The sequence below is a fragment of the Hyla sarda genome, chromosome 8 (genome assembly GCF_029499605.1).
Source record: "Hyla sarda isolate aHylSar1 chromosome 8, aHylSar1.hap1, whole genome shotgun sequence".
Classification (NCBI taxonomy): domain Eukaryota; kingdom Metazoa; phylum Chordata; class Amphibia; order Anura; family Hylidae; genus Hyla; species Hyla sarda.
Genome location: NC_079196.1, coordinates 184,775,733 through 184,803,385, shown reverse-complemented (window position 1 = coordinate 184,803,385; position 27,653 = coordinate 184,775,733). Strand labels below are relative to the sequence as shown.

Sequence of the window (27,653 nt, the reverse complement as noted above, 5' to 3'; positions counted from 1 at the left end):
TCCTTGTTAGATTTGGTCTTTTGTAACCACACTATTCATTCAAAGTAAATGCCGGGGCCCGGGTCATTAAACTTGGGAGCGTAATAATAAATTTACGTTTCAAAAAATGTTTTAATCTTTGGTCGTCGACGTCACATATTAGCTGTGGAATTACCACAAGAATCCAATGAAACAGGTTGGAGCGATAACAATGAACCATAACTGATTAAATGAAACATTTGCAGTTCCACAGAGAGTAAGACAGTGGGAGGGCCGGGGGCGCTGAGAGGCACGGGCTGGAACAGTTGGTAGCTCACCTCGCGGCGGACCTCCAGCTCAATGCTCACCAGAATGGGTACTCAAAAAATGTAAATAAATTCAAATTAAATAAAATAAAAATTACATTAAAAAAATCAATTTTTTCTCTTCAATTTTGATGCCATATGGTCTCCCTGCTGTCACATCCAGACGCTCTACGGCAGTGATTCTAATAGTGATACCTGTAATCTGCATGTCATACTAAATAACAGTGTTATTTCACTAACACAACACACTCCTTATACATGTTAGGACAAGGCAAAGTGTTCTACAGCCCCATTGAGGCTCTCTGTAGGCCAGAAATAGCCGTTTTTAATAGCGATTTGCTGTGAACAAATTCAGAACTAAACACATTTTTGGGGAATATTCCGCGAATCGGCCGAATTGAATTTTTCAAAAATTCGCTCATCTCTAGTCACTGAGTCACTTACATCGGAATGGGGGCCACTGTTCCAAACACCTGCGAGGTGTTGTTTCCAAAATGTTGGCACATGTGGAGGGTTCCGCTGTTCTGGCACCATGGGAGCTCTGTAAACACACATGGCCCCCAACTTTGATTCCAGGCAAATTCTCTCTCCAAAAGCCCAGTGGCGCTCCTTCTCCTCTGAGCCATGATGTGCACCCGCAAAGCACTTTACATCCAAATATGAGGTATTTCCTTACTCAGAAGAAATTGGGTTACAAATTTGGGGGGGGGGGGCATTTTCTCCTATTACCCCTTGAAAAAATGATATGTTTGGGGGAAAACCAGCATTTTAGTGAAACATTTTTTTTTTCACATCCCACTTTAAAAAAAATTCATCAAACACCTGTGGGGTGTTAAGGCTCCCTGTACTGCTTGTTATGTTTCTTGAGGGGTTTAGTTTCCAAAATAGTGTGCCATGTATTTAATTTTTTTTTTTTTCTGTTCTGGCACCATATGGGCTTCCTAAATGCGACATGCCCCCCAAAAACCATTTCAGCAAAATTCGCTCTCCAAAAGCCAAATTTGGCTCCTTCTCTTTTGAGCATGGTAGTGAACCCGTAGGGAACTTTATGTCCACATATGGGGTATTTCCATACTAAGAAGAATTAAGGCTACAAATTTTCGGGGGCATTTTCTCCTTTTACCGTATTGTAAAATTAAAACAATTGGGGAAAAACAGCATTTTAGTGACTTTTTTTTTTCATTTTTACATCCCAATTTTACCTCTGCGGTGTTAAGGGTTACTTTACCCCTTGTTACGTGCCTTGAGGGGTGTTGTTTTCAAAATAGTATGCAATGTGTTTTTTTTTCCGTTATGGCACCATGGGTTCTGCCTAAATGCAACATGCCCCCAAAACCATTTCAGCAAAATTTGCGCTCCAAGCCCATTGTCGCTCCTTCCCTTCTGAGCCCTCTACTGCACTCAAAGAGCACTTTACATCCACATATGAGGTATTCCCTTAGTCAAGAAAATTGGGTTACAAATTTTGGGGGGGCTTTTTCTTCTTTTACCCCTTGTAAAAATGGGGAAAAAATGGGGCTACATGAACATTTTAGAGTAAAAAATTGAGATTTTGAATTTTTTCCTCCACTTGCTCCTATTCCTGTGACACACCTAAAGGGTTAACAAACTTTCTGAATGTCATTTTGAATACTTTGAGGGGTGCAGTTTTCATAATGGGGGCTATTATGGGGTATTTCAAACATAAAGACCCTAAAATTAACTTCAAAGCTGAACTGGTCCCTGAAAAGATTTAGATTTTTTTTGTAAAAACATGTCAACTTTATGATGCAAAGATAAAGTAGACATATTGTATATGGGAATCAATATATAATTTATCTAGCATATCCATTTTCCTTACAAGCAGAGAGTTTCAAAGTAAAAAAAAAAGAATTTTTCACTAAGAAATGATGCAAGTATTGACAAAAAATTACCACTAACATAAAGTAGAATATGTCATGAAAAAACAAACTCAGAATCAGTATGATAAGTAAAAGCATCCCAGAGTTATTAATGCATTAAGTGAGAGAGGTCAGATTTGCAAAAAAATGCTCTGGTCCTTAAGGTCAAAATGGGCTTTGTCCTTAAAGAGTACCTGTCATCAACACAAACTTTTAATATGTTGTTCATAATCATTAATGAAGAGATATTGTAATATATCTTCATTAAAAAATACTAATATTTATACCAGTTTTTTCATTTTATACTTTTGGCCACTTGGGGTCTCTCTTCTATGCCTGGTCTGCAGGCAGCATCCTATGCTTTTCATAGTAAGTGTACAGCTTTTAGGACTAATGCTGAAAGGGCTCTGGTCCTTCCACAGGAAGTTCAGTACTCTCAGCTCAGGACTCGCTCCCAGCCTGTGAGCTACAAGCCTGCACATGCCTCTCATATAACAGCCAGTCACCTCCCCCTCCCCCTGCTCTGTGTTCTCCCTGCTCCTCACCACACGTTATCTTATACATTGTATTATCTCACTACACTCCCTGCTCTGTGCCCCCCCCCCCCCCCTGACATTCATCTTAATTACTGCCTCTGTAATTGCTCCCACCGCCCCTGGTTCTCAGCATTGACTTTTTAGTGCAGAGAGGCACAGGAGAGAGAGACAGGCTGCCGTCCCTCCCCTGTACTTAGTCTGTATGAACACTGCAGAGCAGTGTTTCCCAACCAGGGTGCCTCCAGCTGTTGCAAAACTACAACTCCCAGCATGCCCAGACAGCTGTTTGCTGTCTGGGCATGCTGGGAGTTGTAGTTTTCCAAAAGCTGGATGTACCCTGGTTGGGAAACACTGCTGCAAAGGGAGAGCAGCATACAGGAAGACTGGCAGAAGCAGAGTCCCGGTAAGGCTTCATGTGACATCATGCCTGCCGGGACCCGCCTCCTTCCACCCCTCAGAAAGACAGTGCTCCTGAGCTAATGAAGAGGGATAAAAAAGGTATTTCCACAGCGTTTTAAACCTCAATAAACACAGGCATAGGCATATTTAGAGTAAGGGACAGATGGGGAGGGGGATCAGGGAAAGTTTCGATGATGACAGGTACTCTTTAAGGAGTTAAATGCAACATATATATCATACTACCGCAAGGAGGTTGATAACTTTGGCTCACATAAGCTAAAAACAATAAATCCCTTTAGAACATAATTTTTTCCCAATAGGACTTATTTTGGATGTCCTACAGCCATTTTTAAATGTAAATGCTTTAAAACACTTAAAACCTCAACATTTTTTTTGCATAAAATACCTATAAAACAAGAAATAAAGCCCCCCACGTTCCGTAAAACCAAAAACATTTCAAAAATAAGTAAACACTTGATTATTTGAGGGAATTTCTTGTAAGCGTCCAGAGATATTCTGAAGCAGACGTTGCCAAAATCCATCCGACATGCGCTGTTCCCTAGCGTCCCTCAGCAGCACAATATGGGGTGTCTTACGCCCCTGTGCACCCACGGGACAATAGGGAATTTTAATTATTAAATCAAGTAATTAAGATCCCCTCCCCCTAAGCCCAAATAACTAGCTTACCTGCCAGCACATGCAGAGTCTTTTTATGTCCTGTGTGCATCCACGGCTCTCCCTCCGCCTCAGGACGCTATGTGTTCTGTTTTTTTTTACCACACTGGGTATGTGTAGCGCTTTGCATCCACTAGCGTAGGGGGCCGTGACTGGAAGTGCATGTGTTGTCAATTCCCGTCTCCTTTTTTGCTTAAATTTTCTTTTCTATTCGGAATTTCTGCAAAATTATTTTTGATGATACATTATTGACCTTAGGGTATTGTTCTCTTTAGGTTTTAGTTTGCTTTTGCCCCTTTTTTAGAGATTTACTTTTTCAGGGGCGTGGATTCAGGGTTTTGGCACTAATTGGCTCATTTAAACCCATGCCATTCTCTTGCTCTTCCTCTTACTGGCAAGATGTGTATTTTCTTTCTCCAGTTCTTTCTCCTTGCACTTTAGCCTACCCTGCTTTTTGCGCTATTCTATATTGCTTATGTAGGCACTTTTTTTTCCTTTTAGGTATTGTATAAGTATTGTATGGTATTTTTTTCTTCTTGCTAAATAGAATTTTTCGCTCCTTTTTTTCAGATTCCTTATGGAACCTGTTGGGAATACTGGAGGTGGTAAAACCACTTCCAAACGCAGGCATTTTACTTGCCGTAGGTGTGACAATCCTATCTCGGATGACTATGCATATGCCAACTGTCACCTTTTGTAGGCCGAACCCCATGGATACTGATGAGCCAACTATCATGGATGTCGTTGTCTGGGTTCAGGAATCTATTAAGAAGCTTGAGGACAAGAGGGTTTCTTCTCAATCCAGGTCCAAGAGTCCTAGGAAGAATTCTATGTGGTGAGGAGTTTACAGTGATTGATGTGACTTACCCTTCACCCGTTTATGAGGAGGAAATGCTTTCTTCCTGTACTCTCTGGATGAAGCTAAGAAGGCTCTTATGAATAGGGAGTTCAAGAATCCAGATAAGGCTCCAGTGTTAGCCAAGAGATTTTGTACTCTCTATCCTGTATTGGAAGATGATGCCTCCTCCTGGGTAGAGCCAGCGAGGGTGGATTTTGCTGTGTCCAAATTATCCAAGAGGACCATACTACCTGCCCAGAGTGGCTCTAATTTAAAAGATCCGATGGATCAACAAATTGAGATCACTCTAAAAAGAGCGTACTCTACGGCCTCTGGTTCTAGTATTGTGGCTGCCACTACCCATGATGTTAGTAAAGCTTTGAAGAGATGGCTCTCCAATACCCAGGATAATATTGATTCAGCAGTTAAGCATGATGAGATCCTTGATGGCTTTAAGAAGGTCAATTTAGCTATAGATTTTTTAGTGGATGCTGCTCTTCAGCAAGTTACTTTAGCTTCCAGAGCTATGGCCCTTTCTATGGCCTCCCATAGAGCCTTATGGATCCATGGTTCTATCTATAATTTCAAACGGGTACTTGCCTCCTCTCCATCAAAGCCCTGGAGAGAGAGTTTTGGTTTCTCCCCAGTTGATTTCTCCAAGGAGAGAGATACTGGAGGAGTTTATTCTGGATCTTCTTGCTTTAAGGGCAGTAGAACCAGTTACCCCTTCTGAAATTAAGGGGGTGTTTTCTCCTGTTTTTCTAGTTCCCAAGCCTTCGGGCAAGTTCAGTTTGATTATAGATCTCAAGTAGCTCAACCAGTTTATTGTCAAGAAAAAAATTCAGAATGAAGACTATCCGTACAGTGAAGACGGTTCTTCAGAGAGGAGATTATTTAGCGCCCTTGGATCTGAAGGACGCTTATTTTCACATTCCCATTCCCCCAGTCTTTTGGAAAAATCTAAGGATTGCAGTTTGGGATCAGGGAACACTCTTGCACCTACATTTCCGAGTTCTGACATTCAAAATATCAACAGCCCCCTTCGTCTTTATGAAGGTTGTTTCCGCAATAATGGCTATCTTACGGGTAAAAGGAATAAGAGTGATTCCATACCTGGACGACTGACTGCTATTAGCAGAGTCAGAAGACTTATTAAGGAGCCATACAGAAATAACTCTTGGACTTCTGGATCGTCTAGGCAGGATAGTCAATCAGGAAAAATCTCACCTGTCCCCATCCACCAGAGGATCCTTTCTTGGTTACTTCATCAATACAATTCAGATGACTCTATTCCTGTCTCAAGAAAGGAAGTGCCATCTTCTTTCAGCAGTCAAGTGTATACGCAGACTTCGCCAGGTCTCTATAAGAACGTTGATGGTCTTAGGACTGATGTCATCTACAATGGAGGCTGTTCCATGGGCTCTATGGCACCTAAGACCCCTTCAGATGGAAGTTCTCAGCCATTGGAACAGATCTCTTTCCAGTTTAGACACCAAGATGAGCTTGTCATCTCCAGTCCAGCGCTCCCTAGGTTGGTGAATACGCCTGCAAGACAGCGTGCAATTAGAGGAGCCAGATTGGATCATCCTTACCACAGATGCTTCGGGTATCGGTTGGGGAGCACACATTCTTCAAAAGACAGTTCAGGCAACTTGGAAGCTGGCAGAAAGGATCCTATCATCCAATGTTGAGGGCGATCTATCTGGCTCTACGTCACTTTGCTCCCTGCCTCAAGGACAAGGCAGTGAAGATCAGAACCGACAATATAGTATCGGTGTATTATGTAAACAAGCAGGGAGGTACCAGATCGAAAGGACGTAGGCAAGATCATTTCATGAGTGGAGAACTCGGTATCAAGGATGTCCGCTGTTCACATAAAGTGAACTCACAATGTAGTAGCAGACTGTCTGTCCAGAAACCTGGTCATTCCGGGGGAATGGTCGCTGGATCCGCTAGTTTTTCAACATCTGACCAAGATGTGGGGCACTCAGGAGGTGGACCTGATGACCACAAGAAGCAACACAAAACTCGAGAAGTTCTGTTCTCTGTACCCCATGGACAATCCTTTTGCGGTGGATGCCATGACTAACCGTTGGACCTTTAGTCTAGCTTATGTGTTCCCTCCTGTGCACATGATCCTGAGAGTGTTGAGAAAGATCAAACAGGATCAGGTTTCGGTAATTGCAATAATACCATTCTGACCCAAGAGATCCTGGTTTGCCCAACTCATATCAACGAGTCGAGAGACATATTGGACTCTTCCTCTCAAACAGAATCTAGTGTCACAAGGGAGACAAGTCTGTCGCAGCCTCAGATCGTACTATCTGACGGCATGGAGGTTGGTCGCACCCTTTTAGTAGCCAGGGGCTATTCACATTGCTCTGCCCACCACAGTAAATTTAGCCAGCATCTGAAGTCACAACCACCCGCTCACAGTCAGTTCAGCCAGCAGCAACCCCACCCCCCATTCGGTAACATGGGGGGTCATGTGCATTCTTCAGCATGTCAGAGGAGCACAGCACCACAGAGTCAAGGCGTGATCACTCAGTCTGGTCCAGCATCCTGACAGCACGTTCACCCGCTACCCACCAACCCTCCCTCCCACACCCCCCACTGCACGCTGCACTCCTCTCTGAGGTTTGTGACAATGTGTGTGTCTCATTGTTTCTGTCGACTGCCGCACCCGCGCCAATGGACGGAGTCCAGATGGGTGGCAAAGTAAACTTTTGGGGTGGAGGGGCGGAGCTTCCTAGCATTGTATCCTCTCCATCCCTACAGGAAGTAATGTTTCCCAGGGATTGTGAGGAAGAAGGTTGCCTTTAACCCTTTTGTGTTGGTTGTAATGTTCTTTCAAGAAATCTTGGTGTTTTTGGGAGACAAAAAAATTACCAAAAATAAATAAATATCGGAATTTCTAATTGGTAATCCCCCAAATTGGTACCCAAGTACTTATCCCCTAACCACAGGATCCTGGGGATAACTCATAAGTGTAAGACTGCTGGGACCCCTCGCAATCTTCTGCCCTGCACCCTGGGCGCTGTATGTCCGGCACTCCCATAGACATACATTGGGAGACGTGACGGCCTATGGATAGGGGGATAAGTACTTATGTACCAGAGTTCCCCTTTAAGTTGCATGAGTGAATCACATGACCAAAATAAAAAAAAGGTCATAAAAGAAAACGCCTATACTAAACCCCACTTTTTTTTTATTTTTTTTTTATTATTATTAAAGAACACCATAAAAATCTTGGGAGCGCAAAATGAGGGCCCTTTTAATGTGTTTTTTTCTGGCCAAAGAAACAAAACGACACACAAAAAGTTGTGTGGAATCCGTGCCTAAAAGACAAGTTTCCCCAAATACATGTGCACGTAGCCTGCACAGGATGGTCTAACTAACTAGGGGTTCGGAGCTTGGACAATAGGGGGGCCCTTATCCCCAGCACTCGTCCTGGACTGAGGTGCGGCGGGTTCTGGGTGTCTTTCCCGGAACTTCCCTCCGCTCGGCCCCCTTGCGGTGACGTCACACTTCTAGGCGTGGACCGGGGCCGGGGACGCGCCGCTCGTTCCAGTCTGTAGTGTGTGCGCCGGGGTCTGTACTGGAGGGTCCGGAGAGGGAGAACACGCGTCACCTCCTTGTGTCCCGCTCCTACAAGTAAGTTACCCCTGACCTCCGTCTGTGGAGGCCGGTGCTTCTGTTTGTAGACTTTACTACTAAACTCCCTCGAGTAATGGGGGCAGGGCCGGGGGAGCGGTACCGTGCAGTGTGCTCCGGGGCTCGTGTGGACTGCCATATGAGTGCAGGAAGGAGTATGCGGGTATAGGAATGTGTCTTATGGGCGGCATGTTTGGGAAAAGTTTTTACGAGATGATGATAGAAGAATGGGGGTTCATTATTGGTGAAGAGAAAGAATAGGGGTTCTTTAGAGGTAAAGAGAATAGTGATTCCCTGGAGGTAATGAAGAAGATATAGGTTCTCTAGAGATGATAGAAGAATAGGGGTTCTCTAGAGATGATAGAAGAATAGGGGTTCTCTAGAGATGATAGAAGAATAGGGGTTCTCTAGAGATAAAGCTAAATAGGGGTTCTCTAGAGATGATAGAAGAATAGGGGTTCTCTAGAGATAAAGCTAAATAGGGGTTCTCTAGAGATGATAGAAGAATAGGGGTTCTCTAGAGATGATAGAAGAATAGGGGTTCTCTAGAGATGATAGAAGAATAGGGGTTCTCTAGAGATGATAGAAGAATAGGGGTTCTCTAGAGATAAAGCTAAATAGGGGTTCTCTAGAGATGATAGAAGAATAGGGGTTCTCTAGAGATGATAGAAGAATAGGGGTTCTCTAGAGATAAAGCTAAATAGGGGTTCTCTAGAGGTAATGATAGAATAGTGGTTCTCTACAGATAAAGATAAAAAGTAGGTGTTCTCTGGAGGTAAAGATGAATAGAGGCCCTCTAGAGATAAAATAGGGGTTCTCTAGAGGTAATGATAAAATAGCGGTTCTCTAGAGGTAAATAGGGAGGGTCTCTAGACATAATGATAAAATAGTGGTTCTCTAGAGGTAATGATAGAAGAATAGTTTTTTTTTTTTTTTTTACAGGTAAATAGGGGTTCTCTTGATTTATTGATAGAAGAATAGGGATTCTCTATATACTCTTATGTCTGTCAGTTTCTTTTGGAGTAAAATGGGGACAGGTCCCTCTGAAGTAAGTTTCGTGTCATTGTGCCATATTATCAAGACGTTCTGGCCGTCTGACATAGTACAAGACTTCACTACGGCCTGAGACGTGGAACGTGGGCCGGGGGGCTCTTGTCTTTGTAAGCCCCATGCTGCACTGTTCTTAATGTTAAAATGAGGTATCATATTGACTTATAACTGTTTTCAACAGATCTGTCACCATTGATGGCCATGGTGCGAAGTGTGAACATACGGTAACCTAAGCGTCTTGTACAGAAGACGGAAACAATTCAGGCAGAGTTGACACTCCATACGTCTTCCGGCAGGGCTATAGCTTGGGGTGTTTCTTGCTGCATAGTCAGGGGCCTGCATCACCTGTGGGACCTTACTTACCGGTGTAGGATGTATTTACTGTACGGCCCTGTATGAATAGGGTAGAAAAGTAATGGTATAGAGGTCTGTGGATATGTTTCCTGTATGTGCCCAGAGCTTTACAGCTGCATATGCTGAATGTAGTTAAAAAGTGAAATGTGAATGAGACATGCCTACATATACACGTTGTAACAGACTGTCAGTACAGAGGATAAGTATTTGATCACAGCGGGTGTGACCGCTTGGACCCCTTGTGGTCTTTGTAATGGGACCCCAGCCTTTGTTAAGAGTGCGTGCTGGAGACGTTAGTATGGGATGCCAGAGTCCCTACTTTGTATTTGTTACTGTTTTTTTGTTTTTGTTTTGGTGCAGTACGACCAATGGAATCTGGTGGAAAGATACTGCTCTGAAATTCCATTGCAGCAGAGTCCCATTGTTTTCAATAGGATTTTACCGCACTGTTCACACAGTGGAATTTCCGGAGCAGATGTTCCGGCAGCAGAAATTTCGATTCTGGTCTCTGCCAAAATAATTTACATGTCAATTCTTTCTGTAGAATCCATTTGGCAATGCAATGCCATCTATGAAGGCAGCACATTTTTAAGTGGTCCTTGCACATATTCTGCTGGTGTTTTCTAGAAAGATTTTCCACCATGTGTACCTGGCCTAACACTGCACATTTTCTACAGCTGAGCTATAGCAACTCAGCAGTGTGAGAAGATACCCTTAGGCTATGTTCACATGGTGGAATGTTCCCACAGAGATATTCTGGGCACCGGCATGTAGGACCCCTCAAAGATCAGGATTTCTGCAGCAGATGTTGCTGCCACGGAAATTCTGCCGTATTTACAATTGATTACAATGCCAAATTGAAATCAATGGGACTCTGATGCTTCAAAATGTCTGTGCGGAAGATTTATGTGGAATTCCGCAGGGACATTCTTAAATGTGAACATAGCCTTATAGTGTTAAGGGTATATACACATAAAAAAGAAAAGACCACACTCACCAATCCTTGGAACGTTGAAAGCTTTAAAGGGGTGCTCCAGTGAAAACCTTTTTTCTTTTAAATCAACTGGTGCCAGAAAATTAAACATATTTGTAAATTACTTCTATTAAAAAATCTTAATCCTTCCAGAACTTATTAGCTGCTGAATGCTACAGAGGAAATTCCTTTCTTTTTGGAACACTGATGACTTCACGAACACAGTGCTCTCTGCTGACATCTCTGTCCATTTTAGCAACCGTGCATAGCAGATGTATGCTAAGGGCAGCATGGTGGCTTAGTGGTTAGCACTGCTGCCTTGCGACGCTGGGGCCTTGAGTTCAAATCCCACTAAGGACAACAATAAATAAAGACTTATCATTATTATTATTATAACATCAGCAGAGAGCACTGTGCTCGTGATGTCATCAGAGAGCATTCCAAAAAGAAAAGAATTTCCTCTGTAGTATTCAGCAGCTAATAAGTACAGGAAGGATTAAGATTTTTTAATAGAAGTAATTTACAAATCTGTTTAACTTTCCGGAGCCAGTTGATTTAAAAGAAAAAAGGTTTTCACCGGAGTACCCCTTTAATCTGGAAAAGGCATAGCATCCAACGTCAACGTTTGGTAAGATTCCAAACAGCAATGGGTCAGAATAGCGGGTGAGTGAAACACAGGTGTCAGGGTGTGTGCAAAGGGCAACGAATCGTTTCACGTCATAGGTGACGCTTCATCCGGCCTCCCGGCCAGATGGAGCGTCACATATGACGTGAAATGATTCAGCCGGATGAAGCGTCACTTATGACGTGAAACGATTCGTTGCCCTTTGCACACACCCTGACACCTGTGTTCCACTCACCCGCTATTCTGACCCATTGCTGTTTAGTATCTTACCTGCATTGACGTTGGATGCTATGCCTTTTCCAGATTAAAGCTTCCTTCGTTCCCTGGATTGGTGAGTGCGGTCTTTTCTTCATGTGTATACACCTGCTTGGATCTATCCTTCTGCACCCTGTATACCGGGAACCGGATTAGTCAGCGGTATTGTCCATAGTAGTCCGAAGTAGTGCCGCCGTTATAACTGTTTTCTTCTTTGAGCACCTTATAGTGTTAACCCCTTAAGGACTCAGGGTTTTTCAGTTTTTGCACGTTTTTTCCTCCTTACCTTTTAAAAATCATAACCCTTTCAATTTTCCACCTAAAAATCCATATTATGGCTTATTTTTTGCGTCACCAATTCTACTTTGCAGTGACATCAGTCATTTTATCCAAAAATTCACGGTGAAACGAAGAAAAAAAGTGTGACAAAATCGAAGAAAAAACGCCATTTTGTAACTTTTGGTGGCTTCCGTTTCTACGCAGTGCATATTTCTGTAAAAATGACACCTTATTATTCGGTAGGTCCATACGGTTAAAATGATACCCTACTTATATAGGTTTGATTTTGTCGTACTTCTGGAAAAAATCATAACCACATGCAGGAAAATGTATACGTTTAAAAATGTCATCTTCTGACCCCTATAACTTTTTTATTTTTCCACGTACGGGGCGGTATGAGGACTCATTTTTTGCGCCGTGATCTGAAGTTTTTATCGGTACAATTTTTTTGATCACTTTTTATTCATTTTTGAATGGTATAAAAAGTGACCAAAAATACGCTTTTTTGGTCTTTTGCATTTTTTTGCGCGTCCGCCATTGACCGTGCGGTTTAATTAATTATATATTTTTATAGTTCGGACATTTACGCACGCGGCAATACCACATATGTTTATTTTTTTTAATTTACACTGTTTTATTGTTTTTATGGGAAAATGGGGGTGATTCAAACTTTTATTAGGGAAGGGGTTAAATGACCTTTATTAACACTTATTTTTTACTTTTTTTTTGCAGTGTTATAGGTCCCATAGGGACCTATAACACTGCACACACTGATCTCTTGCACAGATCACTGGCGTGTAATAACACGCCTGTCATCAGTGTTATCGGCGCTTGACTGCTCCTGCCTGGATCTCTGGCACGGAGCAGTCATTCGACGATCGGACACCGAGGAGGCAGGTAAGGGCCCTCCCGGTGTCCTGTAAGCTGTTCAGGACGCCGCGATTTCACCCCGGCGGTCCCGAACAGCCCGACTGACTAGCCGGGATAGTTTCACTTTAGAAGCGATCAGCGATGTCTGGTATTAGCGCTGGGACTGACGCGCTATGATGCGGGATTGCGGCGCGATCCCACTTCATATCGCAGGAGGCGGCACAGGACATAAATATACGTCCTGTGTTGTTAAGGGGTACTCCGGTGGAAAACTTTTTTTTTTTTTTTTTTTTTAAATCAACTGGTGCCAGAAAGTTAAACAGATGTGTAAATTACTTCTATTAAAAAATCTTAATCCTTCCAGTACTTATCAGCTGCTGAATGCTACAGAGGAAATTCTTCTCTTTTTGAATTTCTTTTTTGTCTTGTCAACAGTGCTCTCTGCTGACACCTGATGCCCGTATCAGGAACTGTCCAGAACAGGAGAAAACCTATGCTGCTCTGGAGAGTTACTCACACGGACAGAGGTGTCAGCAGAGAGCACTGTGGACAAGACAAGAAAGAAATTGAAAAATAAAAGAATTTCCTCTGTAGCATACAGCTGCTAAAAAGTACTGGAAGGGTAAAGATTTTTTAATAGAAGTCATTTAAAAAAAAATAAAAAGTTTCCACCCGAGTACCCCTTTAAGGGGCTAAAGGCAGTTTCCTACAGATCACTTCTGTGATCTACCCACTGGATGTGCCCACTAGACATTTGCAGCTGGTGTCTGATTCTCTCGTTCCTTTCTGTTTGGTGTGGAGGGTATAGATGTTCTTTGTGCTTGGTCACTAAAAACAAAAAGACTCTCTCAAAGTGGTGTAACAGGCTCCTGTATCTTGCAATATCCTGTCATACAATGCTGAGACAGATCTGAGGCATTTCCACAGAACTTCAGGAAGGCTCACAACTTATTTATTGACTGCTGGGATTTCTCGGTTTGCAGTGCAGTTTTCCTACTCACAGGTTTTGCTCTTTGTATGGATTTTAACCTCTAAATAACCACCAGGTCACCTTTTTATTGGTGCTGCGGTTTTATCCTTTGACATCTAATAGCAGCTTGAGGCTGGAATTACACTGAGTTTTTTTTTTGCAAAAACGCCAATTCATTGAAAAAACGCCACGTCCAGATGTTAGCTGCAAGTCAATAGAAAACTGCTAAATGCCAGATTCACTTGGCGTTTTTCAGTTTGGCAGTTTTTTTTAATCCTTTTGGTGTTTTTCAGCAATTTCGGGCTCAGAGGCTGGATTTTCAAAACACCCGACAAAACCTAGTTTGGCGTTTTTTACCCTGAAATCGTGGCGTTTTCCTTCCATAGAAGTCTATGGGAGAGCAAAAACGCCATGTTGGTTTTAAATTTTGTTTTTGCAGGCCGTTTTTATTCTTTTTTGGACTTTAGCGATCAAAAAAAAGGATGGAGATACCTTTTTATTAAAATGTCGTAGGGTACCATAAAAAAAATTAACAAAAAAGATACAGTATCTAACGAAATTTATCTTTTTTATTACGAAATGTTTATTAATTTTTAAACAGGGATCAATTTATGTGGGCGAGTAAAGCGCTAAAAATGTAGCCGACAATAATAAAAATGTAGTGTGTGTGTGTGTGTGTGTGTGTGTGTGTGTTTTTCACTGTATTTTTTTTTTTACATTTTTTGGTAGTACTACTAATCCCAGCATGGAACACACTGTTCCATGATGGGAGTATTAGTACCTGTACTAATTGACAGATCACCTGTTGCGATCCTCCTGTATAATGTATAAACGCGGTCAGCCGCTCTTCTATAGTCCCCTGCACTCACGTGTATATATACACATGTTCATATTTCCCGCAGAGAGCTGTGATTGGCCAGATCGTTCCAGCCAATCACAGCTCTCTGTGAGAAATTGGAATGTGTATATATACGATGTGCAGGGGACCATAGGAGAGCACCGGCCGCATCCATACATTATACCGGAGGATCACAGCGGATGTCAGTAGAGATCACACTCTGCTCCATGCTGGGAGCTGTAGTACCTGCATTAATAGACAGATTGCAGCAGGTGTCAGAAATTACACTCGCTGCGATCTGTCTATTAATGCAGGTACTACAGCTCCCAGCATGGAGCAGAGTGTGCTCTATGTTGGGAGTAGTAGTACCTGCAGTTAAGGACACATCACAGCGGGTATCACTACTGACACCCGCTGTGACCGTCCTGTCTATAGCAGAGATGCAGAGCGGCTGTATACATCGCTCACATCCCTGCTCTGCACTATACTCTGGGCCGGCCACTCATTCATTCATCTTTTCCTTAGTGCTGTGATTGGCTGCAACCATCCGGCCAATCACAGCTCTGGGCGGAAAATATGACCGGCCAGTGATGTGAATAGAGCAGAGGTGCGAGCGCTGTATAGAGCCGCATCTCTGCTATATTATGAACGATTGCATCGGGTGTCGGAGCGATATGTCTATAGTACAGGTACTACTACTCCCATCATGGAACAGTGTGTTCCATGCTGGGAGTAGTAGTACTACATAAAAAATGTTTAAAATAAAAGTTAAACACATACTTTATAAAACATTTTATAAAAATGTTGTCATAAAAAATAAACATTTACCTTTTTTTTTTTTTTTTTTGGTACCCAACCATTTTGTAAAAAAAAAAAAAAAAACACCAAAGGGGCCAAAAAAACGCAAATTCCACACAAAGGTAAAAACACAAACGCCAGAAAAAACACAAAAAAGCAGGGAAAAACTGGCAGTTTTTAAGCAAAAAAAATCGCAGGGCAAAAATCTCAGTGGAATTCTAGCCTATGGGTGTGTTCGCACTGCGGAATCTCCACTTGCTGAATTCAGCGAATGGAGATTCCATCTGGCGGCCGCCGCCGAAAATACTTTGATGCTAGGGCCGCGGGGCACTAAGCCGTCACCATTGACGGCTATGCAGTGCTCGCGGAATCCGCACAAAGAATGAATATGTTCTTTCTTTGCGCGGAACAGTTTCAGCGGCGGTATTGTCTGCCGCTGAAATTCCGCAGTGTGGCCTGTGGGGGAGATTTATCAAAACCTGTTCAGAGGAAAAGTTTCCCATAGCAACCAATCAGAGCACTTTTATTTTTGAAAAGCGATCTGATTGGTTGCTATGGGCAACGGGTCAGCTTTTCCTCTGCACTGGTTTTGATACCACTGGTGCCTTCTTGATCTTTATGGACAAAGGAGCAATCTGTACATAATGTGAGATATCGTACTTCATTCCTAACCACATCAACTAATATTCTACCCATGGTTAATATTAGAATCGCTGTTACCCATGATGTTTTTCTTGAGAAGGTTCCTTTGTTTGAGGATAAGGATCAGGATGACTGTACAAAAAGTGATGAATAAATTATGTCAGATCCTTAAGGCTAGGATTCCACTTGTTTTTTTTTCTGGCAGTTTTTGGAAAACTGCCACTGCAGTTTTTGAGCCAAAGTCAGAAGTGGATCCATAAGGAATAGGACATATAAAGGAAGAACTTGTACTTCTCCTCCCTTATGGATCCACTTCTGACTTTGGCTCAAAAACTGCAGTGGCAGATATCCAAAAACTGACAAAAAAAATAAAGTGGAATCCTAGCCTAAGGGGTACTCCGCCCCTAGCCAAAGGATAAGGGGTAAGATGTCTGAACGCGGGGGGCCTGCCACTGGGACACCCCCTGCAATCTCCCTGCAGCACCCGACGTTCGTTTATTTGTTGCAGATTCTGCCCGTTCACCAGGTGATGCCATGTTCACACAGTGGAATGTCCGTCCGGAAAATTTATGGACGGACTTTCAGCATACAGCGAATGCCAACAGAACATGCCGGCACTATGGCTGCTTAAAAATGCTCCGGGCGGAATCTGCAGGAACAAAAGTCTGTTCTTTTTACGTCTCCATAGATAATGCATGTCTGAGCAGAATCTGCATAAAGAATAGACATGACTATTCTTTCTGCGGACTGCTAATTGGGATTTCTGCTGCAGAAACATCTGTTGTGGAAATTCTGCAGTGTGCACAGTGCAGCAGAATACCATTAAAATCAGTGGAACCCTGCTGCAGCGGATCACCGATCGGGCTGATGACTGGTATTAACCCTTTAGACGCCGAAATCAAAGTTGATCGCGGCGTCGAGAACGGGAGAAATCAATGCTGGTTAGCTCAGCATCGCAGTTTGGGAACAGCTTAGAGGACAGCGGGAGGTGCCTTACCTCGCTCCACGCTGTCTGATCGGCATTTGATTGCTCCAGGTTTGAGCAATCAAGCGCAGATTTCACTGATCACTGCTATGCTATAGCATTGTTCAGTGTAAGTGTAAGTCAGAAGTGGATCCATAAGGAATAGGACATATAAAGCAAGGACTTATACTTCTCCTCCCTTATGGATCCACTTCTGACTTTGGCTCAAAAACTGCAGTGGCAGATATCCAAAAACTGCCAGAAAAATAAAGTGGAATCCTAGCCTAAGGGGTACTCTGCCCCTAGCCAAAGGATAAGGGGTAAGATGTCTGAACGCGGGGGCCTGCCACTGGGACACCCCCCGCAATCTCCCTGCAGCACCCGGCATTCGTTTATTTGTTGCAGATTCTGTCCTTTCACAAGGTGATGCCATGTTGGAACCGGAAGATGCGGGAATAACGCGAAACAGTGCTGTTGTTCCTGACAGCCGCTCCTAGTCTCCTTGCCTGGAGCTGCTCCCGCTCCCTGCACTCGGGTGTTTTTGTCTTATGCTTTTTAATGGAAATCTGAAGAATCCAATAAAGCGAATCACTTGAAATGGCATGGTGAGTGCGGACATTTTTCTATCTTTGTTCTACTATATATTAGGGATGTAAGAAAAAATCGATTCGCGCGATTATCGCGATTTTTTTTCCCGCGATACTGAATCGATTTTAAAATTCTGAGAATCGATTATTTTTTTTTTTATAAATTATTAAAATTAACATTTACTGTATTTCACTCACTGAGTCACAGTCCTATTTGTCAGTCTTATTTTTTTTTATAACACTTAAACTCCTGACCACTAGTTGGCAGTGTACCTGTTATCAGCTCTGTCCCACTCGCAGGCTGCTACCGCGAGACTACAGACTCAGAACAAACAGGAAGGAGAACGTACGCACTCACAGGACAACTCTCGCAGGACCTTGTTCTTTCTCAGCTAGAATAAGTTTTCCCAAGCTTTTAATAGGGAATATCGCGATATATCGTGATATATCCCCAACATGACAGTATCGCGATATATTGTGATATATCGAATCGCCACCCTGGTATCGCGATTCGAATCGAATCGCCAAATTATTGGCGATTCACACCCCTACTATATATGAAAGACTGTCTCTTTGATTGTCCAGCACCATATACCAGCCATACACCCGAATACATTGATTGCTGCACCTGCATAGTGGTTCTCTAGCAGTGCCCACCCATTTTTTCTACCTTTATTAATTTACAAATCTGTTTAACTTTCTGGCACCAGTTGATCAAAAAAATATATATATATTTTCACCGGAGTACCCCTTTAACCCCCTTAAGGACCAGGCCATTTTACACCTTAGGACCAGAGCGTTTTTTGAACATCTGAGCAGCTTCACTCCTACCCTTCAGGATGATCTGGGCTGTCACTGACAGGTCAGATCATCACAATTTTCCGGGTGATCGGGTCACCAGAGACCCGATCAGCCCGGAATAGGAGAAAATCGCATGTCTGAATTGACATGCGATTTTCTGCGATCACCGACATGGGGGGGGGGTCCCGGGACCCCGCTCGGCATTTGCACGGCATGCCTGCTGAAGGATTTCAGCAGGCATGCCATTCCGATCGCTGCCCGGCGCGCGGCAGAGACCGGAGAAACACCAGGACGTTCTGGAATGTCCTTGGTCCTTAAAGCCCAGGGTGCAGGGACGTTCCAGAACGTCCTTGCTCCTTAAGAGGTTAAGGACCAGAGCGTTTTTTGCACATCTGACCACTGTCACTTTAAGCGTTGATAACTCTGGGATGCTTTTACTTTGCAGTCTGATTCTGAGAGTTTTTTTTCATGACATATTCTACTTTGTTAGTGGTAACATTTTTTAGATACTTGCATCATTTCTTGAATTCCAAAATCTGATGGAAAAATTGAAAATTTAGCATTTTTCTAACTTTGAAGCTCTCTGCTTGTAAGGAAAATAGACATTCCAAATAAATTATATATTGATTCACACTAGGGATCGACCGATTATCAGTTTGGCTGATATTACAGGCCGATAATCGCGATTTTGGACATTACCGGTATCGTCAATTACCTTGCCGATAATGCCCCGCCCCCCTGCCAGAGACGACCATCACAGCCGCTGCCCCATCGCCTCCCCTCCATCCTCTGCCCACATACCACCGCATGTCACATTTATGAATCCCTTATGGGGCCAGAACAGCAAAAAGGGAACATAACAAGGGATCCAGTGAGCCTAAACACCCCAAAGGCGTTTGACGACTTTTCGTTAAAGTCAGATGTGTAAATGAAAATTATTTTTTTTACACTAAAGTGCAGTTTTTCCCCCAAATTTAACATTTTTACAAAGGGTAATGGGAGAAAATGCCCCCCAAAATTTGTAACCCCACCTCTTCTGAGTATGGAAATACCCCATGTTAGGTTGTAAAATGCTCTGCGGGCGAACTACAATTCTCAGAAGAGGAGGAGTCACATTTGGCTTTTGGAAAGCAAATTTTGCTGAAATGGTCTTTGGAAGGCATGTCCCATTTAGGAAGCCACTATGTTGCCACTAAAATGCTGGTTTTCCCCCCAATTTTACATTTTTACAAGGGGTAATAGGAGAAAATGCCCCCCAAGATTTGTAACCCCATATGTGGATGTCAATTCTCTGCTGGCGCACTACAATGCTCAGAGGAGAATGAGCGCCATTGAGCTTTTGTAGAGAGAAGTTTGGAATGGAAGTCAGGGGCCATGTGCGTTTACAACGCGCCCCCCCATGGTGCCAGGACAGTGGAACCCCCAAATGTGACCCCATTTTGGAAACTACACCCCTCACAGAATTACGTAGGGCTGGGCGGTATACTGGTTCATACCGAATACCGAAATTTTCGGGATGCACGATATGAATTTTTCCCATACCACAATACCGGTTGGGCCCCTCCCCCTTGGGAATGAATTATCAGCCCAGCGCAGCACTGTCCCCACATCAGGGAACTAATCATATGTTACCCCACCAAATCGTGTTACCCGCCAGCGCTGTTCTGCTCCTCCCCAATTAATTATCAGCCCAGTCGGGTACTACTCACACATGTCACCCGCAAGCACTGCCCTCCTCCTCTTTGTTGGAGGCCGCCGGCGCTGGAACTCTATACTGTATGCCAGTGGTCTCCAACTTGCGAACCTCCAGATGTTGCCAAACTACAACTCCCAGCATGCCCGGACAGCCAATGGCTGTCCGGGCATGCTGGGAGTTGTAGATTTGCAACAGCTGTAGGTCCACAGGTTTGAGACCACTGCTGTACGCTGTATGCCTATGCCCGGGCTGCAAAAGATAAAGAAAATAAACTTCAACTTGCCTACGTTGGCCTTACGCTGGGGACGGGAACGTCGGACAGCCGTCAGACCACTGTCATGTAAGGAGCTCTGGCCGGCTTCTTACATGACAGTGCGTTTAACCTATCACTGGCCGGGGCGGGACATCGCTGCAGCCGGTGATAGGCTGACGGCTGTCCGACGTTCCAGTCCCAAGGAACAGTGTGAGGCTGACGTAGGTAAGTTAAAGTTTATTTTCTTTATCTTTTGCAGCCTTGGCATAGGGATACAGCGTACAGCAGTGGTCTCAAACCTGCGGACCTCCAGCTGTTGCAAAACTAGAACTCCCAGCATGCCCGGACAGCCAATGGCTGTCCGGGCATGCTGGGAGTTGTAATTTTGCAACATCTGGAGGTCCGCAGGTTGGAAACCACTGGCGTACAGTATAGAGTTCCAGCGCCGGCGGCCCCCAACAAAGGAGGAGGGCAGTGCTTGCAGGTGACATATGTGAGTAGTACCCCGCTGGGCTGATGATTAATTGGGGGGGAGCAGAACAGCGCTGGCGGGTCACATGATTTGGTGGGGGGGGAGCAGAACAGCGCTGGCGGGGGGTTGGGGTGGGCAAAAGAAATACCGTTATATACCGTGAAACCGCCAGAAGTTACAAAAATACCGTGATACACATATTTGTACCGCCCAGCCCTATTTTCACAGACCATTGTTCCAAAAATCTCTGACACCTGTGGGGCGTAAATGCTCACTGCAGCCCTCATTACATTCCATGAGGGGTGTCGTTTCCAAAATGGGGTCACATGGGGGGGTCCATTGTTCTGGCACTATGGGGGCTTTGTAAACACACGTGGCCTTCAATTCCGGACAAATTTTCTCTCCAAAAGCCCAATGGTGCTCCTTCTCTTCTGAGCATTAGTATTAGTAGTTCGCCCACAGAGCACTTTACATCCACATATGGGGTATGTTATTTCTCAGAAGAAATGGGCTTTTCCCCCCCCCCCCCCCCCCCTATTTTCCCTTGTGAAAATGAAAAATTTAGGGCAACACCAGCATTTTAGTGAAAAAACTTTTTTTTCTTCATTTTCCCATCCAACTTTAATGAAAATTCGTAAAAGACCGGTGGGGTGTTAAGGCTCACTATACCCCTTGTTACGTTCCGTGAGGGGTGTAGTTTCCAAAATGGGGTCACACGTGGTATTTATTTTCTTGCGTTTGTCAGAACCACTTTGCAAATCACCAATTTAGGCCTCGACTGTACAAGTTTGCTGCAGCTCAAACTTGAAGCAGGAAACTCGCTGCAAACCCGCCCGTGTAATTGTACCCTGTACATTCACTTGGGTGGGGACAAGCCTCCAGCTATTGAAAAACTACAACTCCCAGCGTGCACTGACAGACCGTGCATGCTGGGAGTTGTAGTTTTGCAACAGCTGGAGGCACACTGGTTGGAAAACCTTCAGGTAGGTTCTGTTACCTAACTCAGTATTTTCCAACCAGTGTGGCTCCAGCTGTTGCAAAACTACAACTCCCAGCATGTACTGATTGCCGAAGGGCATGCTGGGGGATGTAGTTATGCAACAGCTGGAGGTACGCAACTACAACTCCCAGCATGTCAAGACAGCTGTTTGGGCATGGTGGGAGTTGTAGTTTTGCAAGATCTGAAGGGCCACAGTTTAGAGACCACTGCACAGTGGTCTCCAAACTGTAGCCCTCCAGCTGTTGCAAAACTACAAATCCCAGCATGCCCAAACAGCAAAGGGTGGACTATCTATAGCAATCATTTCATTGCTAATACTGCTCAGTGCTATGCATAGAACATAGCACTGATCAGTATTATCGGCTATCTCCTGCTCTGGTCTGCTCGATCTAAGACCAGAGCAGGAGACGCCGGGAGACGGACGGAGACAGGTGAGGGGACCTCCGACCGTCATTACAGATGATCGGATCGCCGCAGCAGTGATGCGGGCGATCCGATCATCTATTTTATTATGCACACTGCCGCAGATGCTTCTTCCTGCTCACATAGTCCAAGCAGGAGAAAGTGGGCGTTTCCCAGCAGGCATGACATCACTGAAGCCTGCTGGAGGACCACTTCCGCCCTCACATGATTGCAGCTCTGTGATGAATGAATAGTAGACCTCAGGCTCTGTGCATGTTTCAGTCTGTGTTGTTTTCAGTAAGGCTCTTCTGCAGATTTCAGTCTGTGCAGCTTTCTGTGAGAATATGACGAGCTTTTACTTTCTGTGCAGCTGTCAATCAAGCTCAGTGCAGCCAGAAGTACTTCCTGAGTTTGGACTCCTGTCGGGCCAGGAGGAGACTGTATTAATTGTGGCAGGGAACAGAACAATGTCAGAGTGGCCATTTTTCTATTACATTTTAAACATTATTATGTTGATAATTTTCAAAGGAACTGAATGTAAAAGTGTCTGCTAATTACACAAGGAAAACTATATTAAAAGTTTTTTTATTTGGTGACAGGTACTCTTTAAAGGGGTACTCCTCCCCTTTCATCTTATCCCCTATCCAAAGGATAGGGGATAAGATGTCAGATCGCAGAGGTCCCGCCGCTGGTGACCCCTGGGATCTCTGCTGCGGCACCCCACTAACATTACTGCACAGAGCACACTCGCTCTGTGCGTAATGACCGGCGATACAGGGGCCGGAGCATCGTTGCGTCACAGCTCCGCCTCCTCGTGATGTCACGGCCCGCCCCCTTAATGCAAGTCTATGGGAGGGGGCGTGATGGCCGCCACGCCCCCTCCCATAGACTTGTATTGAGGGGCGCGTGGCGATGTTATGCCTCGGTATGTACAGTGCCTTGCAAAAGTATTCACCTCCCTTGCCTTTTTTCGTATTTTGGTATACGTTACAGCCTTAAAGGGGTATTCCAGACAAAACCTTTTTTTATATATATCAACTGGCTCCGGAAAGTTAAACAGATTTGTAAATTACTTCTATTAAAAAATCTTAATCCTTCCAATCGTTATTAGCTTCTGAATTTTTCTGTCTAACTGCTAAATGATGATGTCACGTCCCGGGAGCTGTGCATGATGGGAGAATATCCCCATAGGAACTGCACAGCTCCCGGGACATGAGTCATCAGAGAGCAGTTAGACAGAAAACAACAACTCAACTTCAGAAGCTAATAACTATTGGAAGGATTACAATTTTTTTAATAGAAGTACCGTATTTATCGGGGTATACCACGCACCGGCCTATAACACGCACCCTCATTTTACCAAGGATATTTGGGTAAAAAAAGTTTTTTACCCAAATATCCATGGCAAAATTAGGGTGCGTGTATACCCCGATATACCCCCAGGAAAGGCAGGGGGAGAGAGGCCGTCGCTGCCCGCTTCTCTCCCCCTGCCTTTCCTGGGGTCTAGAGCCCTGCTGCCGGCCCTTCTCTCCCCCTTGCTATCAGCGCCGCTGCCCGTTCTGTCCCCCTGACTCTCATGGACCGGGCAACGAGGGCATTAATCAGAGAGGCAGCACAGAGACCTAAGGTAACCCTGGAGGAGCTGCAGAGTTCCCCAGCAGAGACTGGAGTATCTGTATATAGGATGAGAATAAGTCGTACGCTCCATAGGGTTGGGCTTTATGGCAGAGTGGCCAGAAGAAAGCCAATACTTTTAGCTAAAAACAAAAAGTTGGAGACTCCCAAAATGTATGGAGGAAGGTGCTCTGGTCTGATGAGACTAAAATTGAACTTTTTGGCCATCAAAGAAAATGTTATGTCTGGCGCAAACCCAAGACATCACATCACCCAAAGAACACCATCCCCACAGTGACACATGGTGGTGGCAGCATCATTCTGTGAGGACTGGGAAACTGGTCAGAGTTGAGGGAAAGATGGGTGGTGCTAAATACAAGGATATTCTTGAGCAAAACCTGTACCACCCTGTGCATGATTTGAGGCTAGGACGGAGGTTCACCTTCCAGCAGGACAATGACCCCAAACACACTGCTAAAGCAACACTTGAGTGGTTTAAGGGGAAACAGGTAAATGTGTTGGAATGGCCTAGTCAAAGCCCAGATCTCAATCGAATCAAAAGTCCATGGTCAGACTTAAAGATTCCTGTTCACAAGCGCAAACCATCCAACTTGAAGGGGCTGGAGCAGTTTTGTAAGGAGAAATGGGCAAAAATCCCAGTGGTAAGATGTGGCAGCTCATAGAGACTTATCCAAAGAGACTTGGAGCTGTGAATGCCCCAAAAGGTGGCCCTACAAAGTATTCACTTTAGAGGGGTGAATAGTTATGCACATTGACTTTTTATATTATTTTGTCCTATTTGTTGTTTTGATTGAAGATGTTTTAGTTTTTTTTTTTAAGTTGTGGGTATGTTCTGTAAATTAATTGATCAAAATCCTCATCCTCAAATCCATGTTAATTCCAGGTTGTGGGGCACCAAAATAGGAAAAAAGTCAAGGGGGTGAATACTTTTACAAGGCACTGTAATTGACTGAGTGGCAGATGTCGCCCCCCTACTGAGGGGAATGTTTCAAAACCTGTGCAGAGGAAAAGTAGAGCAGATTGCTTCTTTAATATTTAAAAAAGCCTCTGAAAAATAAAAACATTAAACTGGTTGCTATGGGCAACTGGTCAACTTTTTCTCTGCACAGATCTTGATAAATCTCCACTTTAAAAGTTCTTTGTAATAAATGTATTTTAATGTCTTGTTCTTGTGCCCACAGCAGAAGTCACCACAGAACCCAATCGAGTGATTTACTTTATGCCTTTACATAGCACTAACATATACTGCAGTGCTGTACAGAGATTGCCTTTAGTCATGTCAGTCCCTAACCCCATTGAGGATCATAGGCTGAATTCTAAGTTAACTTCTAAGTTTGTTTTTGGAGTGTGGGAGGAAACCGGAGAACATGGAGGAAATCCATATAAACTCCATGCAGATGTTGCACAGAAATGTATTTTATTATCCTTGGAATTGTTCCAAAACAACATTCACAGAAAGTATTACCAAGTAGAGTAAGGAAATAAGAAGTCCCGTTATCTACCGTATTTATCGGCGTATAACACGCACTTTTTAGGCTAAAATTTTTAGCCTAAAGTCTGTGTGCGTGTTATACGCCGATACACCCCCAGGAAAGGCAGGGGGAGAGAGGCCGTCGCTGCCCGCTTCTCTCCCCCTGCCTTCCCTGGGGTCTAGAGTGCTGCTGTCAGTCCTTCTCACCCCCTGGTTATCGGCGCCGCTGCCCGTTCTGTCCCCCTGCCTTTCCTGGGGTCTAGAGCGCTGCTGTCGGCCCTTTTCACCCCCTGGTTATCGGCGCCGCTGCCCGTTCTGTCCCCCTGACTATCGGTGCCGGCGCCGATAGCCAGGAAGATAGAAGCGGCGCCGACAGCCAGGGGGAGAGAAGGGGCAGCGGCACCCATTGCCGGCGCCGCTGCCCCGTTGCCTCCCCCCATCCCCGGTGGCATAATTACCTGAGTCGGGTCCGCACTGCTCCAGGCCTCCGTCGTGCGTCCCCGGCGTCATTGCTATGCGCTTAACGGCGCGGCGCATGACGTCAGAGCGCCGCGCCGTTAATAGCAATGACGCCGGGGACGCACGACGGAGGCCTGGAGCAGCATGGACCCGACTCAGGTAATTATGCCACCGGGGATGGGGGGAGGCAACGGGGCAGCGGCGCCGGCAATGGGTGCCGCTGCCCCTTCTCTCCCCCTGGCTGTCGGCGCCGCTTCTCTCCCCCTGGCTATCGGCGCCGGCACCGATAGTCAGGGGGACAGAACGGGCAGCGGCGCCGATAACCAGGGGGTGAAAAGGGCCGACAGCAGCGCTCTAGACCCCAGGAAAGGCAGGGGGAGAGAAGCGGGCAGCGACGGCCTCTCTCCCCCTGCCTTTCCTGGGGGTATATCGGGGTATACACGCGCACACACGCACCCTCATTTTATCATGGATATTTGGGTAAAAAAATTTTTTTACCCAAATATCCTTGGTAAAATGAGGGTGCATGTTATAGGCCGGTGCGTGGTATACCCCGATAAATACGGTATTTTCAGCAGGTCCATGTACACTCCTATAGCCGGTCTGATCCCTGCTTTCCTGTAAGCCATGTTTATGAGGCAGGTCTGAACAGATCCTTCTCCGCTCTAGTCCCCAGAGGATTTCTCACAATGAATACTGGAGTCAGCGGGTGCCTTGCTATGTTTTGTAGTATACGAATACATATAGGAACAGAATACAATGTTAGGTTTTGTTCACCCAAGTATCTTCAACTCCTGAGGTCTCCACCAGGTTTCTGTATGTTCAGTAATTGTGGTTTATAATATTCTAATTGATTACATTCTCTTTCTCAGCATTTCCTTTGGTCTCTTGGTTTTAATTACAGTGGTCCCTCAAGTTACAATATTAATCGGTTCCAGGACGACCATTGTATGTTGAGACCAGAACTCTATGGAATCCTGCTCATTGGTTCTGAAGCCCCAAAATGGCATCCAAAAATAGGAAAAAGTGAGGATTAAAGAAAAATAAGTAAATAACTAATACAGATAAAGCAAATCCTTACATATAAAAATAAGAATGATCTGCTGGGAGCTGTAATCACTGTCTATGTCAGTGTTTTCCAATCAGGGTGCCTCCAGCTGCAGCAAAACTACAACTCCCAGCATGCCCGGACAGCCAAAGGCTGTCCGGGCATGCTGGGAGTTGCAGTTTTGCAACAGCTGGAGGCACCCTCGTTGGGAAACGCTGGTCTATGTAGAGGACAGGAGCTTCTTCATGGTATTGTACAGTACACACAGTGCCCTAAAAAAGTTAAATGAAGCCGTCCTCACCTGGTGTCCAAAGGAGCAGCTAACCCCGGAACAGGTAAATAGTACAGAACATGTAATACCTCCCTGTACTGTAGGGGGCGCTACCAGACAGCCATTCAGTCCATGCACTTCAGTAATACAGGGGTTTTACCAGTGAATGCCCATTCTGATTGGTCAGTTCTTCTGGCCATTGACATGTTTCACAGATCTGGACTGTCCGTAGCATTGTATGTTGAGTCTGGTTTCTAGTTACAATGGTCCAGAAAAGACCATTGTATGTTGAGGCCATTGTAAGTTGAGGGATCACTGTACATTCTATATAGCATTAAACCTAACTGTGTAACTATTTTGTAAACAGCCACTATAGTAATAAAGGCGTAACCCTTTTGGAAATGCTTTTAGGCCATGCTTCCTGTAAAGAGGAAGGCCACATCTTTCAAGGGTCGTCACATACCATAAAGATGGCCTGCAGCTCTAGGGGCCCAGAAACATAGCAATGTTTCTACTGTGAATTAGATCATTTGCAATAGGAATGACTCCCAATTCTCTTGGAAATTGGTTTTGGCACACCACTGAGGATTATTTTAGAAACACAGAATCTGGTCAGTAGCTGGTAAACAAGGGGCCCATCTGCTTTTCTTGAACAGGGTCTATAACCTTTGTGT

The 27,653-nt window shown here is 44.6% G+C and overlaps 1 protein-coding gene across 7 annotated transcripts in view; it reads left to right on the top strand.

Annotated features, from left to right (window-relative positions):
• The window catches only part of LITAF (lipopolysaccharide induced TNF factor), a 130,323-nt gene that overhangs the window by 79,902 nt on the left and 22,768 nt on the right, over window positions 1-27,653 (top strand). Inside the window, exon 1 of one of the 7 annotated variants that reach the window (XM_056534325.1) lies at window positions 4,587-4,609. The exons of 3 other annotated variants lie outside the window; for them this stretch is intronic. Coding sequence is in view for 1 of the 4 variants with exons in the window: in XM_056534321.1 (XP_056390296.1) it covers window positions 9,924-9,947 (24 nt within the window). In the remaining 3 variants the exon portion in view is untranslated. Of the gene's footprint in view, window positions 1-4,586; window positions 4,610-8,164; window positions 8,267-9,908; window positions 9,948-15,903; window positions 15,925-27,653 lie in introns of those variants that run through there. 3 more of the 7 variants (XM_056534323.1, XM_056534321.1, XM_056534326.1) reach the window with 3 other exon arrangements.